The sequence below is a fragment of the Syngnathoides biaculeatus genome, chromosome 14 (genome assembly GCF_019802595.1).
Source record: "Syngnathoides biaculeatus isolate LvHL_M chromosome 14, ASM1980259v1, whole genome shotgun sequence".
In the NCBI taxonomy this organism is placed as follows: Eukaryota; Metazoa; Chordata; class Actinopteri; order Syngnathiformes; family Syngnathidae; genus Syngnathoides; species Syngnathoides biaculeatus.
Window position 1 is genome coordinate 20819680 of NC_084653.1, and position 19030 is coordinate 20838709.

The window sequence follows — 19030 nt, forward strand, 5'->3', positions numbered from 1 at the left end:
TTTCGGACCACTCAATCCCATTTGGATTCGATGTCACCCCCCAAGTACCCCCCAAGTTGTAAAATCCAGTTGAAAAGTTTCCAGTTTTTCTTCCATTTTTTTTTTTTGGGGGGGGGGTGTCGTGTTTATGATTAAACTCTTAATAAGCATTTAATTACAGTGTACCTTTTTATGTATAATTTTTATTAGCTGATTTTTTTTCCCTGTATTTTAGTTTTCATTTTTCTCCCTGCTTTTTGACATGCTTTTATATTTTGTAATTCTTATCATGTGAAACATTAATTTCCATTACTTAACTTTAAACGGGATAGAAAGATTTTGGAGGAAGAAGTAGTCTACAGAATTAAGGAATTATTTAATAATTATTAACTACAGTACTGTATGTATTTTTGTGTTTGTGCTTTCATTCATTTCTCTCACTTGTCTAAAATTTACTTAAATTTCTACATTTGAGTCTAATTATTTAATTTGCATCGAAGCAAATCATTTAGGGTCAGCTTATAAGGTGGAGTTTAAAAAGTGCATTGTAGATATTTTCTGTATGTCCACTCATGTAAATCCATTTAGAATTTTATCAACGCCGAAGTTAAACAATTTTTTTTCCCCACCAATAACTACAAACTGTCAAATTCTTCAACAAATATGTAAAACCCTTTGGAGGAAGTGACATTTGCATTTCTGAAAGATTGTGAAAATCATTATTATTTTTTTTCACATTAAGGATCCACAAAATGAACACCAAATGCAAACTACTGACAGTTTTTTGATTTTTTTATTTTTACTGAGAAGGGAACAGCAATACACGTTTATTTTCCTTTGAGATGGGACACATTTGTACATGCAAATGAGGAACATCAAATCGTTATGTATCCATGTTCAGCAATTTGTCGGGTGTTGACATATGTCACATGTTTAATTCCACTTCCTAATGAATACTGCGTATTGGGGGCATTTTGGACCATAAAAATAAATGCTTACCTCAAAATATCGTTACGTCCAATTACATAATCACAGCCATTTGATAATGAAACTTAATATTGAGACTTTTTAATGTACAAGTCTTGTCAAAATACATTTTTCCTTCTTACATTTGTACAAAACAGCATTTAAACAGGAGAGCAGACCCTCTTGATCGTCCCGTTGCACAAAATATTCACCTTAATTCAAAAGCCCTCTTCCTCGTAAAATATTGTAATATCCTGCCACGAATCTTGGAGAGTTTCATACCGTAGATAACGGGATTGAGTAACGGCGGGAAGGCGAGAATCTGGATGGCCATGAAATTGCGGAGACTCCGCGGCACAGAGCTGGTGCCGTAGCGGGCGTACATGAGGTCGAAGAGCAAAGCCACCGAGATGTTGAACAAGCTCAGCAGATGCGGCACACACGTCTGCGTGAACTTCTTTTTCCCGTCTTTGGACCTGAAGGCAATTTTAACCAACTGCACGTAGGAGCACATTATGAAAAGGTCGTGCCCGAAGTAAAACACAATATTTGCAAATCCCACCACGCTGTTGATAGTTACGGGCTCGCAGGACAGCTGAAGGAGCGACCAGTTCTCGCAGTAGAGTTTCCCGATGTGGGAACCGCACAGTTCCAGTCTGGAGGTCATGCCGGTCACCACGGCCTGGCACAGCATTGGCACAACTCGGGAGAAGCTCACCAACATCAGCGCCCTGCGTTTGGTCATAACGGCGTGATACTCCAGCGGTCGGGTGATCGCCACGTAGCGGTCGTAAGCCATCACGGCTAAATTTGCAATTTCCGATGCCGCGTAAGAGTAGATGACGAAGACCTGCAACAGACACCCCACGTACGATACAACGTGGCTTTCGGACAACAGATCGTAAAGGAACTTGGGGAAAAAGGCAACCGTCCCGTAAAGGCCGTTAACGCACAGGTTACACACAAAGTAGTACATGGGCTCGTGGAGTTTCTTCTCCAGTACGATGGTAACGATAAGAAGACCGTTGACCAGCAAGATGGCGGCGTAACACAACAAGGTGACGGCGAACACCAGCACTCGGAGCCTCGGAGTCATGTGGCTCAGTCCTGTCAAGTGGAAGAAGGTCAGCGCGCTTGCGTTTCTCATCTTTCCGCCATTTGTCCCAAACGAACCCCAGGCATGTTTTCTCGGTCTTCTCCTCCGCTCCGTTTCCTTCCTTCCTTCCTTCCTTCCTTCCTTCCTTCCTGACTCGGATTTGTTGACAGGACGAGGACGATGAAGATGTCCCCGCTTGCCGAACCGGACACTTCCTTTTATCCTTTGCTGAGCACCGCGACGCTCCAATCGGCGGAGTACTTGATCACGAGGGAATTGGAGCTATTCTTGTTTTATTACATATTACACATTACAGTTTTTGGAGTCTCTCTCATCTAAAAGTAAATGACATCATTTCTTGCTATTTTGGTGAAAAATCTCTGTCCTGACTGTCACTTTCATTTGCTTCCCATCTCAGTTTTATCCGGAGCTGTTGGAAATGGACTAAACACAAAGATTTTAACACCCAAGGTCAGAATGGAATTAAACAACAGTTCAAAAAGGTCAGAACGCGTCCGAATCCTCGCCTCGAAACAGCCAGTCCGCGTTCCAACAATCGATGTACAGTGTATCTAAGGATACGGTTGAGGAGTCTGCTACCGATATAGTTGCATCTCTTGATTTTTACGAACGGATTATCCCGTCGGATGGCTTTATTGTTCCCCACCCTACTGTTTTATTGAGCGTAGCAAGTTATCTGATAAATGAGGCCATTTTGGTCATTTTTACCCGATTTCAAGAGCTCCAAACTGCAGCCAAAATTATTGAGAGTTGCAAGTTAAAATGAACATGCCATGGTCGTATGTCGTGGTGGAGTTCTGCGACCATAACCCTCAAATATTCTGTCCGAACATGGGCAAAATTGTACGTCCTTTTCCTTCATTGGTGACTGAAATAATGTCATATAATTCATATCAAAAATCTATGGGAGGAGCTCAAACAGGAAGTGTGCAGAAGTCACAACCTCAACCTAAGACAGTTTTTTAAAATGCCCAATTGTCATTATCATTATTGTCACATGGCCCAAAAAGCTGGCAGGAGCAGGAAATTTTACAGAACTGATAATAAACTTTTTTTTTTCTCATTGCTGCTCTTTAGTAAATCTATCCACCCATCCATTTTCTTTGCCACTTATCCTCACGAGGGTCGCGAGGAGTGCTGGAGCCTATCCCAGCTGTCAACGGCGGGGTACACCCTGAACTGGTTGCCAGCCAATCGCAGGGGACGTCGAGACAAACAGCCGCACTCACAATCACACCTTGGGGCAATTTAGAGTGTCCAATTAATGTTGCATGTTTTTGGGAAGTGGGAGGGAACCGGAGCGCCCCGAGAAAACCCACGTAGGCACAGGGCCATTTTAATTGGATTAAATTTAAGATGTTCTACCAACATTTTTTAAAATGCCCAATTGTCTGGAATTTTTAAAGGTGGCTGTTTGCTCGTGTGCGCCCCCCGGCCCAAAAAGCTGGCAGGAACAGGAAATTTGACAGAACGGATAATAAATAGTATTTTTTTCTCATTGCTGCTCTTTAGTAAATATAAACACAAAGAGACTTTGTGTAAAGATAAACTGCCGTCTCGAAAGGCACTCTATTATGCTACATTTGTGCATTTCTCCCGACAATCCAGTTGTCATTAAAATAAATCGTCAATTATGTCACATCAGAGAATAAGTATTAGAATTTGGCAAGCTACAATTAAGTCTAATTGAACATAAAAACAGCGACTAATATGGCTCCCCTGTTTGCTTGCTATTGTGTTTATTTGCCACACTGATCCCTTAATGAGTGTTATTTTTGTCTAAAGAGACACGGACCCCAAACATGGCCAGAGACAAACATGTTTTTCCCCGAGTATCGATGAGACCGACATTTAGCTGATGTAATTCCCTTTTGTTCCGATGCTCTGACACGGAAGGCAGCGGCCAAAAACGGTGTAAACACGATGATTAGACCTCAGGGTCATGCGTCCACTATCCCCACGACGTCAATCCGCTGTCACTACGCGGCTGGGGGACTACGGCGCTCCCGAGTGGAGCCAACACACCAACATGTCCAACACGTGCCAGCGACAACAAAGAGGTCCAGAAAAACACGACAGGGACGCGCTCCTCCAAAAGTATTGGAACAATGAGCCCAATAATGCCGTAATTTCCGGCCTACAAGCCGTGACTTTTTTTCCACACGCTTTCAACCCTGTGGTTTATGCGGTGATGCGGCGAATTTGTGCTTTTTTTTTTTTTTTCGAACGGCCGCCAGGGGCCACTCGAGCGGCAAAGGTAAGAATGAGACCGGTAGAATATATGTGCCGAGGAAGTTACTTTTGCCGGCCCCTGCTGCTGTGTTACTGGCATGTCTCAGTGATATTTGCCGGTACGTTTTATTTTAACCGGCCCTGTAAGCGTTAGGGCTTGCTTTCGTGCGGTACTAGCGTTAGCGTTAGCACCGCACCAGCGTTAAACTCTTTCTGTGTACTGTCTTTCTTTGTAAATGTTTCGTGTTTGAATGTGGGTTTCAATGAAGGTACTTCCGGCTTTTACACAGCTGTGGCATATGAATGTACCAAATGGTATTTCCTTTGCAAAAGTATTTGGTGGGACTTTTAACCAGGTGCACTCTGTAGGGCGGGAATTACGGTACTAAAGACTACAAATGTTTGGGTTTGATGTTAAAAAAAAAAATGAATACAAGAAAAGCGATTCACATTTCAGTTTTTATTGCCAAGACTTTCCATTGGTATGTGTTAAACAGCTCGGAAGATCAGAGAGATTTGTGCAAAATAATTTTAAAGATGGATGTAAATTGACTTAATGCTGTATTAAGATGCAAATCCCTCACTTGCAATGACTGGATCGGCCTTTGCGACCAAAACTGTAACACTCTTGTGAAGTTTTAAAAAGTCTCCACCTCATGGGGCCTTCAAGTCTTCCCCATTTAACCCAAAAAGAAAGTTGTGATTTTTTTTTTTTTTTTCCGTTGAAGTGGATCGCATGGGATATGCGGACTGGCTATCTCGAGGCGAGGATTCGGATGCGTTCAGATAATTTTTAACTCTGCTTAATTCCATTTTGACCCTGGGCATTAGTCTTTTTGTCTTGTGCTGCCATCTTCACTGAGATGGGACACAAGTGAAAGTGAAAGTCAAGACAGAGATTTTGGACTAAAATAGTAATAAATGATGTAATCTACTTGCAAAGAAGTACACTTTTTGATGCGAGACACTCTAAAAACTTACTTTGTTTCACGTTATAAAACAAGAATATCTCCAATTCCCTCGTGATCAAGTACTCTGCCGATTGGAACTTTGCGGTGCTCCGCAAAGGATAAAAGGAAATGTCCGGTTTGGCAAGCGGGGACATCTTCATCGTCCTCGTCCTGTCAACAAATCCGAGTAAGGAAGGAAGGAAGGAAGGAAGGAAGGAAACGGAGCGGAGGAGAAGACTGAGAAAACAAGCCTGGGGAGTGGTTGTGAGAAATGGCGGAAAGATGAAAAACGCAAGTGCGCTGACCCCTTTTCACTTGACACGACTGAATCACATGACTCCGAGTGCTGGTGGAGTTGGAGTTTTGTTCCTGGCATTTGCCGGTTCCTTGCTTTCTGTTTGTGAGTTGTATTCACTGCCTGTGGGACTCTCCGCTTCTACATGTAAGTTTGAGTAACCCTAGTCACAGCGATTCTATGCCCAGTTGATTGATCCTTTCCTGTTGAGTTTCTTAATTTGCACCAGAGTCATTGGACCTTGCTGTATGTCTTGTGGATCCCACCTAGCCTAGTGTTTCTGTGCCTCTGCCTTGTCCGACTGCTACACCATGTATGACCCAGTTTCCGGAATAAACCACATTGGCCATTATGCCTCTGCCTCGAAGTCCTGCATTTGGGTCCTCCCCCGGACTGGAGGTTCTTAACTTGTACATTGAGAAGTTTGAAAACTCTCTTAATATTAAGTTTCATTATCAGCTGGCTGTGAGGATTTAACTGCATTTTGAGTTGGAAATTTATTTTTATGGTCCAAAACACCCCCAACACGCAGTATTCGTCAAGAAGGGGAATTAAACCTGTGACATATATCAACACTCGAAAAATTTGCTGAAGATGAATACACAACAATTTGATGTTCCTCATTTGCATGTACCACAAATGTATCACATCTCAAAGGAAGAGAACCGTGTATTCTTCTTATTTTCCTTTCGGCTTTTCCTGTTAGGGGTCGCCACAGCGTGTCATCTTTTTCCATCTAAGCCTATCTCCTGCATTCTCCTCTCAAACACCTACGACTGTCCTCATGTCCTCCCTCACCACATCCATCAACCTTTTCTTTGGTCTTCCTCTCGCTCTTCCATCCTCAGCACCCTTCTACCAATATAATCACTCTCTCGCCTCTGAACATGTCCAAACCATCGAAATCTGCTCTCTCTCCAACCGAGAACCTCAACATCTTCATTTCTGCTACCTCCAGTTCTGCATCCTGCTACTCGTTGTTAGCCAGCTAAGCTAAGTTGGTCTGGGCCTATAGGCACATTTAAATTGGTATAAGTAAGTAAGTACTCACGGTCCTCGTTGTAAACAAAACGTAGGTTTTGCAGGTCGTGTAAGTACTCACTATTGAATGTGTACTTCCTCAGCAAATATTTGATTACATACGTTGCTTGATTTTCCCCAAGCTAGGCTAGGCTAGGCTGGGCTAGGCCGCGCAGCTTCAACACGAACGCAAACGGCTCCAATTTGGGTATTAAATTATACAGATGATGATTTTAGTCCACTGAAGTCATCACAAGGAGCGTCCCACGTCCAGTACTCACAACATTTGGTCAAAATTCAGCAGTATTTAGTTACTGAACCGTCGCGCAGGTCGGAGCCTCTTCGATTTGTTGCCACCAGTTCGCGAACCGGAACCCAACAGAACCGTGTATTGCTGTTTAAAACAATTACAGTTTGCATTTGGTGTCCATTTTGTGGGAAAGAAATAACTGATGCTAAGTTTCATAATTTGAGCAATGCGAATGTCAGTTCCTCTACGTGGCTTTTTATATTTGTTGTGGAAACACGAATGTATTTGATGTCATTTGAAACTGTGGTCAAATGTTAACAATGGCGGTTGCATATACGTGGGAATCATCCTTTAGTTCTGTAGAAGGTTTATTTCACTTGTGAGAGTCTCGTTAAAATAGCTTTTGAAAATGAATCGTACGTGATCCGTTTTTAAAGTTTTTATTTTTTTTTTAAATATATAAATATTTCTGCTATTGCCCAGTGCTGGGGGAAAAAACCTTTTCACGTTATCGCGCACCAGTGCAGGTTTTACCTCCAAGGTTGCGTCGAATTTCACCATCCCTCCGTCCCCTTTCAAATCCCCACGAAGAAAAGAACCAGATGAGGTTGCTGCGAATTTCAAATCGATGCAATTACAGCAAGTAAAGATGGAATGCATCATGGACAGTCTGTTGACATTTTTTTCAAAATTTGCTATTATAATTTCATAAAAACACTTTCATGATGATAGACCACAAAATAGGTAAGAAAATGTGCTCCTCTCGGGTGTAATAATTTAATATGTTGGTAGTTTGCAGCGGTGTACAGTTGGCACGCCGCAATATATACGTTTGTCCAATTTAGCAATAAAAATAATACATGGAAATATGCCTGCGGTGCATTTTACTTTCAAAGGACTGGAGTACATATATTGAACAACAAAACACCTGAACTCTGCAAACCTTTCTAAAGAACCGTTGATTAAATTGAACCAAATTAATAGTCAGAAGCACAGAGTGATGGGGAAAGTGTTAATAATTCAGTAACGGTATTTGTTTTATAATTAAACTGCATTGGGGCCCTTCCCACAGAAACTTGCATTTAGAAATTGAGCCGCAGATCATCGTCCAATATTTTTTATGTTAATTTTTTTAATCCCAGCAGGTCTCTTGGTTTGCGTGCTTGAACTATAAATAGCATTCATACTGCAGCTGTAATAAGGAACGCGGAACAGAAAGATTGGGTTTCCTTCCCGTACCATGGGGACAGATAAAGTACTTGTATTTGTGGTTCTGTGGTACTGTTCGGGATGTGCGGCCAACGCTTTTGTCATTGCGCTCATATTTGTGGACAGAGGAAATGTAAGGACTTTGCAATTTCCTGGTGCACCACATAGGTGGCAGTGCACGTCCGTATCCTTTCGTGTTCTGCCAGATGTTCGCAGATGCACACTTGGTGCTTTCTGCAGATGGGATGCATCTACAGTTGAAACTCGACATTTACATACACTGTAAAAACACATTTCATGTTTTTTGTGTCATTGCCTGAAGTCAAATCGGATGAAATCTCCCCTGTTTCAGGTCAGTCAGGATCACCAAAATTATTTTATTTTGTTAACTTACACAATAATGGAAGAGAGAATTTTATTTTTATTATTTTCTTCGACGTCAAAAGTTTACATACACAAAAATTACAATGTCTTTATAGAATATAGGAAAGCACAGATGATGAGGTCATGGCTTTGGAAGCTCCTGATAGGTTCACTGACAACATGTGAGTTATTTACTGGCGCATCTGTGGACGTATTTAAGGCCACACCTCAAACACTCTGGTCCTAATTTGAAATCATGGGAGAATCAAAAGAAATCATCCTTGGGTGCAATTTCCAGATGCTTGATGGTGTCATGTTCATCTGTTCAAACCTTGTGAAGATGCTGGATGAAGGTGGGAAGAAAGTGTCATTATCCTTAGTGAAATGAGTTCCTGCACCGACTCGGACTGAAAGTCCACTCACTGAAAATGAAGGCATTACTCTTAAAGAGTACAGTTTACATAAAGACACCCAAGACAAAAAGCTCAACTTCTGGGGACGTGGCCTGTGGTCTGATGAAACTAAAGTGGAGCTGTTCGGCCATCATGACCAACGTTACATTTGAAGGAAAAAGGGGGAAAGTTGTAGACCTGAGAACACCATACCAACTGTGAACCATGGCGGTGCCAGCATCATGTTGTGGGGCTGTTTTGCTGCCGCAGGAACTGGACCTCTTCATAAAGTAGATGGACAATGACCATAAGTATACTGTATATTGTGTCTTGAGGATAACAAATTTAATGTTAATAATCAATCACTCACTCCCCTTATCTACGGTTTCAAACTTTCCAAAATAAGAGAAGCATGCAAAAGATATTTGTGGAAAAGTGTACAAAACGCTGATATTTCATAGGTTTGGTTGCATTTGGGTGTGAAAGCATTTAATTGAAACATACAGTACTCATTTGCATATTCATTCGGTGTTGCTGACAAATATGTTAATTTAATAGTTGTATCAAAAAATCTGCATTTGTAACTAATAATGCTATGATTTGATTCACATTTAAAGATATGGTTCATAATGCAAAACATTTACTATATTTTGTTGCTCGAATGTAAGTAAATAGAGAAATTTAGAGATCACTCACAAAGCAAATATAACAATCAACAATTGTCATTTGTACAAAGTAAACAGGTATTTAATTACTGTATTTTATATTTTCCAGGCCCCTGTACTTTAGAATATTAATATTTCTGATGACCTTTTACTTTTGCTCTTTACATTTGAAAATAAGATATCTGCGCTTCGACTTATATAAGATGCGCATCTTCAATTTTCATCCATTAATAAAAGACATTAAAAAAGAGAAATAGTAATGCAATTAAAAACAAAAAAGTATGCTCCTGTATATTTGCTAGTGGCCTTAAAGATTAGTTTAAGGAGTCATATTTCAAAGTATTAATTACAACTTTTGAATCATTGTTGTTGTTTACAAAAATACAAATGCTGTTTTAGGATGTGCAATGTTCGAGCTTGCAAAAAAAAAAAAAAAGAGAGACCCTGGTTCCACAGAGGCCTCACTTTAAAATAATACATTTCCATTTCGTTGATCTTTGGACAAAGTGGTTTTGTAAAATAATCAGTTATTATGTTGAATTTGACTATCTTTGCAATCATGTTCGAATTGACCCCTCAGTGGATATTGCGCAATCCGCGTCACTGACCAATCAGAGGCCAGAGATCTGCATAATCCAAAGCCCGTTTTTGCTCCTGCCATTTTCTCAGACAACATTGCATGGTCTAGTATAGATTTAGTTAGCGTTTTATCGCGTATTTGGGTTATTTAACAAAAAATATGGTTAAGAGTTGTAGTCACGGACTTTGTAATAGTGACGACAGGTATCCTGAAAGGCTAGTTGGTGGAGTTCCATTCGTACCCTTTCCAAAACCGAAGACCCAGTACGAAAAAATGCCTTCGATGGATCAAACTTTGTGGAAGACCGCATCATCAACTAAATCCATCTAATATCAACCGGAACAGATATGTTTGCACGAAGGTATGCCCTATATTTGATTTTCAATACATGTCACGTATAAAGGAATTCGAAGTTCTTCGCTAGCATAACACTGCGACGTGTGAACGATTGACACACTTATTCTTTGTTGAGCGATATTTAGCGATGATCGGACTGCACAAACGTGTCGCTTTCTTGCTGGCTCGCGGCCGAAGCTTAACCAGACTGTGTTTGCACCAAGATATGCCCTAAAATTGATTTTTAATTCACGTCTCGTATAAATGAATGAGACGTTCTCCACTAGCATAACACTACTGCGTGTGAACGACTGACACACTTATTCTTTGTTGAGCGATATTTAGCTATGATCGGACTGCACAAACGTATTGATTTCTTGCTGGCTCGCGGCCAGAAGCTTAACCAGACTGTGTTTGCACGAAGATATGCCCTAAATTTGATTTTTAATCCACATCTCGTATAAATGAATGAGACGTTCATCGCTAGCATAACATTGCTACGTGTGAATGATTGAATGAAATCAGAAGCATGGCGTCTCTCTCAGTTCAGAATGTATTGTATTGTATTTGCCATTTTTACTGTTTGTCTTACGTCAGCGCACGTGGCGTGACGTCACTTCAGGGGTCAATTCCATCGTCCAAACTACTTGTTAGGGTCACGTGACGGCGCGCACGTGCACGTCGGGGCTCGGCTCCACGTCCTCGTGGCTTTTTTTTAAATGACGTCATCACATCCGAACCCGTACTTCTTCCCGCAGCCGGTGAGGGGCGCTATGGTGACGCAATCTTCCGCAACGTGGGAAATTGCAGCACACACGTTAGCCAATAAAAGTTTTGAAAAAGTCGTACACACATCTTTCAATTTTTGTGAAGTAAAATAGTAGAAATTTACAGTTACACTTGATTCCCACGGTGCAGTTTTACTTTCACTTATGATGACAACAATATTAGAAAGTGAATGTACATTTTCTCCAACTACAAATTTTATGTTGCAAACATCGTTTTTTTAACATAAATGACAACTAAAAATAAACAAAGGTAAACACTTTAAAAATTAATTTAATGTGACTTTAGAACTTGGACAATTCATCCATTTTCTGAATCGCTTATCCTCACGAGGGTCGCGGGAGTACTGGAGCCCGTCCCAGTACAAACAGACCAAAATGAGCTTGCAAAAGTGTGCACACTCTCATATATGTGTAATGTGGCTGTGTTCAGAATTGAGCAAGATTTTCAATGGAAGTCAGCACACACCTACTATGATGGAAACGTGTATGATTAACCACAAACAGTTGTTTAAAAAAAGTTGATCCAATACGCTTTCCCTGAAATGTTCTTGGATCTTAGCATTCTGCAAGAAAAGGGACAAAAAATAGCCAACTACAACATCAGAGCTTTATTTGGGGTTAATCAGATGGACTTTAAATGGTAGCAGTTGTATGCTGACTTCCATTGGAAAAAAAAAAATTGAATGTGATTAATTCTGAATGGGTGGCACGGTGGAGAAGCTGGAAAGTGTTGGGCTCACAGTTCTGAGGTCCCGGGTTCAATTCCAGACCCGCCTGTGTGGAGTTTGTGTGCTCCTCGTGCCTACGTGGGTTTTCTCCGGGCACTCCTGTTTCCTCACACGTCCCAAAAACATGCAACATTAATTGGACACTATAAATTGCCCCAAGGTGTGATTGTGAATGCGTGTTTCTCTCTGTGCCCTGCGATTGGCTGGCAACCAGTTCAGGGTGTACGCCGCCTCCTGCCCATTGACACGACCCTCGTGAGGATAAGCGGCTAAGAAAATGGATGGATAATTCTGAATGCAGCTACAGACCCATTTATAAGACGGTGTGCACACTTTTGCAACTACATTTTTTTTTACTTTTACATAAAAATATATTCTTCATCTTTACATGACAAAAAAACTGCCATTCAAACAGGAGTATGTACTTTTTATAGCCGCTATTTGAATGATTAACTAGACCAGTGGTTCCCAAAGTGGGGGTGAAAAACGTCTTTCCAGGGAGTCCGCGACACGATGTCTGAGACAGAGTAATAATAAAATATTTTTCTGAAGAAAAGAACAAAAAAATTTGTGTCTCACTATGTCTCACAGCCCAGATGACGAATCGGACATCGCATATCTCGCTGACGTGTTTGAATTATTGAATGAGCTCAACCTTTCGCTGCAAGGCCCAAGTTTCAACATTATTTCGGGGGAAGGAGAAACTTTCAGCTTTTCTGGGGAAGTTGGCTTTATGGGAGAAACGAGCGGGAAATGATAACTTTGCTAATTTCCCAGCACTTGACAGCCTCGATATGAGAGAAGCTGATATCAAAGAAGAAATCCAACAGCGTTTGAAAACATTGCAGGGAAGTTTTGACCACTATTTGACATTATTTGTCTGGAAAAGAAGAATCATGGGTTCAAGATCCTTTTGGCTTCAATCTTGACACGATGCACGACGATGACGACAGAAAGGAAGAACTCATCGAACTCAGTCATTCGGAAGCCATCCGTCAACAATTTGAGAACAAGTCAAACGGCACCTTTTGGTGCGAGGGGTTGAAACTGTTCCCAAAATTCCCCAAATCAGCTGTGGAATACCGCGTTCCCTTTGTTTACTACGTACAAGCGTGAGGCGGGGTTTTTTCAACTCTTTATTAGATGTGAAGATGCAAAAACAAAATGGCCTGGAAGCTCATTATGATGTGCGAATTGCTACTTTCCAGTGTTGAACCACGTTTTGATTTATTGTCCAAAAAATAAAAAGCAAGAGCACGTGAGCCACTAAAATTGAGTATTCCTTTGTACCAGAATGGCACACCTGCGTCCGGCACTACATTTTTGGCGAAAGTTGAGGTTGGGGGTCCGGGAGCTTTTTGAACGACTCACTGAGACGCCCAGCTTGACTTTTGGGAACCACTGATCTAGACGTTGGCGTCACAACTAAAACGATTTATCGCTTCTCCCCGTCATATACATGAGTGCTTATTAGAACACGCAGTACATGGCGTCAGGCATTTTAGTTTAGCAGTGCAAAATTAAATCCGGGTCATGAAAAGTGTATTTGTCAGCCAGAGCAGCAGCAGCAACAATAACATTGAAAGTTATTTATCGTTCACCGTCTGTTGACATGTCGTATCGAGGAGGTTCACAATGTCGCCTCTGTGCCGCACCCGACATCTAACAGGTCATGCCTTTCCAGCAGTCCAAAAAACGTCAAAAAAAAAACAACGTGAAAATATATGGAAGTAACGCGCTGTCGGTAATCCGTCAAATTCCTTCACAGAAACCACAAAGTTCACGCGACACGTTTACAAACCTTATCACTTTTATTCAGACTGTACAGATACAACAGGCTTTAAAAGGAAGTAAAAAAAAGATAGATGAGCATCCCCATAAATATAAGAAATTGGGCATATTAAATGGATAATTTGCATAATGCACACACACACACACACACACGCACAATCATATATAGTACATACATGAATCTGATATGACCAAAAACCTAAACGGGCGAGTCTCGGGTCACTCACATAGACACATTCATAAGGGGATTTCTTTTACGTGAACTGCTAAGAAGTCACTATTAAAAAAAATAAAATAAAAAAAGAATATGTACATTACGCATTCTAGGATTGTGTCGCAGTCTAGTAGTGTGTTGAGTGTGTAGTTTGCGCGATGGAAAAACAATAACTCATCCTCCGTTCCATCTTAAACTCTTTATCTTTGCGTTATTTACACGTAGAAAAAATGTGCACCGACAAGGACTGTTGTTGGTCCGGAGACGCATTCTAGTTCTGGTCCAAAAGAAAAGGCTGACGATCGGCTCTATCAACAAGTGGATTGAAATATATGCAATAATTTGGAAGAAAAAGAAACCCTGCTCGGATTACATTTTGGGAAGCAGCGCTTTCCTGTAAATACACAATAAAGGGGTGGAGTTATGCGATAAGACACTTGGTTTATGTCCGTTACTAGATTATCAACTGGTACACATTTCGAGGTCATGCAAAAAAAAAAAAAAAAAAAAAAAGACATTATGGACAACTGCCGACTTGCTAAACGCAGACAGGCAGGCCTAAACATTCAAACCCGAGTGACCTTTTTTTTTTTTTTTTTTTAAATTTCTTTCATTTATTTGATTTTAAAGCTGATCTGTGCTTTTTTTTTTTTCCATTACGGATGAGGCACGCGAGGACAGAGGAGCGGCGCCCGTGTGGCGCACGCACTTTCGCTCTGTTTGTAAAAAGTTCAGTCTGGACCTGGAAAAAAAAAAACATAAAAAAATAAAATAAAATTCCTCCTCCCCAGCACAGATCCATTTAAACACATTTTAAGGCGATTAAAAACAAAAGAATGGCAGGCTAACGTGTGAACAATCGTCTAAATCTAAGCGAGAATAAACATTCAAAAGATCCTCCAGCACCGTTTCCACCCCCGCAGAAGAAACGTATTAAGTCCTTCTGATCGGGGAAGGGGTGGGGTCCACCGATGTTAGGGACCACACACACACGCACACGCAAAAACCGAGCTGACGCTAACGTCTGCGTGCGCGCGGTCGCTAATCGGCGCGTTCCGCGGTAGCGATGAGTTCATAACAGAACCGGGAACGCCAAAAAATTTCACAAGAAGTTTTGAGCTTTTACATTGTAGACGCTAGAACGGCTCAACAGTGGTGAGGAGCACTCAAAGGGGGGGGGGGGGTGTTATGGCAGTAAAAGAGCAACGTGGCTCTATGGTTAAAGGTCAAGAAGAAAATCCATCGGGGGAATTTAGTCGTCACAATATAACCGAACGGGCCGTTCGTAGTGTAAGTCGCTTCTTTTGACATTATATTATATAGAAACAAACAAACAAAAAAAAAAAATCCTTTGTGCAAAGAGACACAAACTAACTTCATTCACCTTCGGAGTGAACATTCAATGCGGGTGGGGTGGGGGACACTTAAAAAGGGGAAAAAAAAGTTTTCTGAGAATTGTGCGTCATCACTTGGCAACAACATTACTTGCTGCAGCTGTTATTTTTTGTTTTTAATCTAACACACAACATTTCAGTCTACAAGCAGACTAACGTAAAAATGTCAAATCCAGAAAAGCCTACAAAATGCATTCACAGTCCTCGGACCTTTTGGCGCCACTCGGCTTAAACCCCCCCCCCCAGGCCCATCAGTCGTTATTGGATCGCGTGAAAAGCGACGTACATTCAACACGGGAGCGGAACACGATAAGGACGTAGCGAGCGAGTAAATAGGTGGAGTAACTTCAAGTCCGGTGTTTATGACGATGAGGTTGCACGTTTTAAAATCCAAGAATTCAAAAGAGTTCTGAGATCGTCGAAAAAGAACTGCAGATCCTTCCATTTGATATCGAATATAGAGAGGAGAATCAGTTCTGCCTGCGGGCCTTGTGACAAATAGAAAAATATGTCCAAAATAGTATAAAAATGAAAGCTATCTGACCTCATTTTCTCTATTATTGTCATTGCTGTACCTGGTTTTCCGCTTCACACCGTGGTCTCCCCGTGGTTACCGTTGCTAAGGCGCTTGTAGAACCTCCTCCACGACTGCAAGGTCTTGCCGGACCAGACCCAGAAGCCCGAGGTGATCCCCACGATCATGGTCATCAGGTACTTGATCATGAACACGGTGAAGTCGGGCGTCATGGGGGCAAAGTTGTGGAGCGGGCAGGGGATGGCGAAGCGCTTGCACGTCTGCATGTGCCAGGTGCGCTCCCAGTGCTCCCGGAAGGCCTGCTCGTAGAAGTAGCAGGCGATGACGATGGTGGCCGGGACCGTGTAGAGGACGCTGAAGACCCCGATGCGCACCATCAGCTTCTCGAGCTTCTCCGTCTTGGTGCCGTCGTGCTTCATGATGGTGCGGATCCGGAAGAGCGACACGAAGCCGGCCAGCAGGAAGGAGGTGCCGATGAACAGGTAGACGAAGAGCGGCGCCAGGACGAAGCCCCGCAGGGCGTCCACGTTGAAGATTCCCACGAAGCAGACGCCGGTCAGGACGTCGCCGTCCACCTGGCCCATGGCCAGGATGGTGATGGTCTTGATGGCGGGCACGGCCCACGCCGCCAGGTGGAAGTACTGCGAGTTGGCCTCGATGGCCTCGTGACCCCACTTCATGCCGGCCGACAGGAACCACGTGAGGGACAGGATGACCCACCAGATGGAGCTGGCCATCCCGAAAAAGTACAAGACCATGAAGAGGATGGTGCAGCCCTCCTTCTTGGTCCCCTGGGCCACCGTCCTGTAGCCATCATCCTTGAATTTGTCCACGCACACCACCTTGTCCTCCAGGAAGAAGCCCGCCGCGTACGCCACGGCCACCATGAAGTAGCAGCCGGACAGGAAGATGATGGGCCGCTCGGGGTAGCGGAAGCGCCTCATGTCCACCAGGTAGGTGAGCACCGTGAACAGCGTGCTCACGCAGCACAGGATGGACCAGATACCCACCCAGAGCCGGCCGAACTTCACCTCGTCCTCCCGGAAGTACATAATCCCGTTGGGCTTGGCGGGCTCGCAGGGGGCCCCGCAGTCTTTGACGCCCATGAACTTGTAGCCCAGGTAGGACGGAACGTCCAGCTGCAGCGGGCAGGAGAACTGGTTGTGCGGCGGGGACTTGGGTTGGCCAAAGCTGGGGGGGAGGGTCACCGGCACGGGCGGGTACGGAGACGAGGACGACGACGAACCCGGGCCGCCGGGCTCCGACGTGTTCTGACCCACGCAGATCTCGCCGGCCCCGTGGACCGGGAAGGCCTCGCAGCGAAGCCTCTCGGGCCACTGAAAGCCAAATTTATTCATGAGGGCTTCGCACCCTTGCCGTGCGCGCTCGCACAGGGACCGGCAAGGCGGGATGGCCTGCTCCAGAACCGTGCAGACGGGAGCGTACATGGAACACAGGAAGAATTTCAGATCGGCCGAGCACTGGACCTTCACCAGCGGGTAGAACTGGTGCACCTCCAGCCCCGCGTCCTCTTGGTTGGTGTGGCCCAGGAGGTTCGGCATGATGGTCTGGTTGTAGGCGATGTCGGTGCACAGCGGGATGGAGATGGGCTGGCAAAATCCGTGCTCCGGGATGGAGATGGCGCTCTCGCTGTTGTAGTGTTGAGCACGGGCGGGTGAGGAGCGCAACCCGCACAGAAGCCACATGATCGGCACAAGCGCGAGGCCAGCGCTGGACCTGGCCGCCGCCATACTTGACGAGAGGAGGAGGAGGAGGAGAAGGAGGAGGGGGGGGAAGGGAAGGAAGAAAAAAAAAAAACTTTGATCCAAGTCGGGCGACTCAAAAAAAAAAAAAAAAGGTCCGCAGAAAAATAATACAATTTTAAAAAAAAAAAGCGTCGCGAATCTACACGTAACGTCACAGCGCGTCGCTGCTCGTCCGTAAAACTCGAGCGAATCCACAGAGGTAAAAAAATATATATATATATACTTTTTTTTTTTGTCTTTCAAGCAGTCTCATCCAAATTAATCCTCCGTCGTGCCATGACTTCTCGACGGTCTTTGTAAGTGACTCCGAGCAGCCCACTCTCACTCACTTGTCCGGTGCGACCGGCGAGGAGGCACCCAAAAAGGAAAACACGACGCCAAGCAAAGCTCACCAGCCTGTGCTCCACGTTTCCCCCCCAAACAACCAAAAACCGTCCTAAATGTGCATCTTTCTTTTTTATGGTTTTTTTTTTTTTTTTTTTGTCTTTATATTTTTGCGACTCGACTCGTCCGAGTGTCGGCTTCCCGGAGCGGTTGGAAGTAGCCTGGTCTCGTCGCTGCGGCTCGGTTTCAAGGCACCCCCTCCCATTCACAAGAACCCCCCCTCCCCCTTCCGAAACGGGCCGCGGGGAAGCCTTGAAACCGACCGCGGCGCCCCAGCCAATCGGCGCGCTTGTTTTCCTACAGGACTCGTCGCCGATTGGCCGTTTACTCCCCGTCGCAGGAAACTATGCTACAGTAATTAAATTACACCAGAGATTTCACCCAAAAAATCGTCACAATCTCCACTCCTGCCAAGTTCTCGACAAAGTGACAAAAATTAGGGTGAAAAGTATCTATCTATCTATCTATCTATCTATCTATCTATCTATCTATCTATCTATCTATCTATCTATCTATATCTATCTATCTATCTATCTATCTATCTATCTATCTATCTATCTATCTATCTATCCATCTATCTATCTATCTATCTATCTATCTATCTATCTATCTATCTATCTATCTATCTATCTATCTATCTATCTATCTATCTCTATCTATCTATCTATCTATGTTAGTTAGCTTGCTAGCTAAAGTTTTCAGACTCTGGGAAACTGTGGTTAAATAATAATAATTAAAAAAAAAACTATTTAAAATGTCAAAAGTTGCAAGGTAAGAGCCCATTGTCCCCACAGGCCTTTGCAAACGCCTCCAGCAACAACCACTGTGGGAAGAAACCCCAACACTGGGTCGAATTTACAACACAATCGATTGGAGCGCACACAGGCCACAAAGTGAGGGTGGCGGCGTAGGCGGTTCTCCTTGGCCTCACCGCATTTGGTTTCTTGCCTGAGTGGCTTGAAAGGATGTGGGGGGTAGGTCGGCGTAAGGGAGGAGGGGGGAAGGGGACAGGAAAGGAAGGAGAGAGGAGGTAGGGGATCCAGTTGGGGTGAAGCTGAACCCAAAAAATAAAAAGA

At 43.5% G+C, this 19030-nt stretch overlaps 2 protein-coding genes across 2 annotated transcripts; both read right to left on the reverse strand.

The window, feature by feature from the left end:
* Positions 1 to 1153: 1153 nt before the first annotated feature.
* LOC133512541 (olfactory receptor 1D2-like) lies at positions 1154 to 8819 on the reverse strand. The gene is made up of 2 exons (XM_061842273.1): positions 8790 to 8819; positions 1154 to 2092 (listed from the first exon to the last, which is right to left on the reverse strand). The coding sequence occupies exons 1-2, from the start codon at positions 8817 to 8819 to the stop codon at positions 1154 to 1156; spliced, it is 969 nt and encodes a 322-aa protein (XP_061698257.1).
* Positions 8820 to 13653: 4834 nt separating this feature from the next.
* Positions 13654 to 18139, reverse strand: LOC133512196 (frizzled-7-A-like). The gene is made up of 2 exons (XM_061841580.1): positions 17794 to 18139; positions 13654 to 17556 (listed from the first exon to the last, which is right to left on the reverse strand). Exon 2 carries the CDS (start codon positions 17553 to 17555, stop codon positions 15858 to 15860), a length of 1698 nt encoding a protein of 565 aa, XP_061697564.1. The 5' UTR covers position 17556; positions 17794 to 18139; the 3' UTR covers positions 13654 to 15857.
* Between the last annotated feature and the right edge of the window lie 891 nt (positions 18140 to 19030).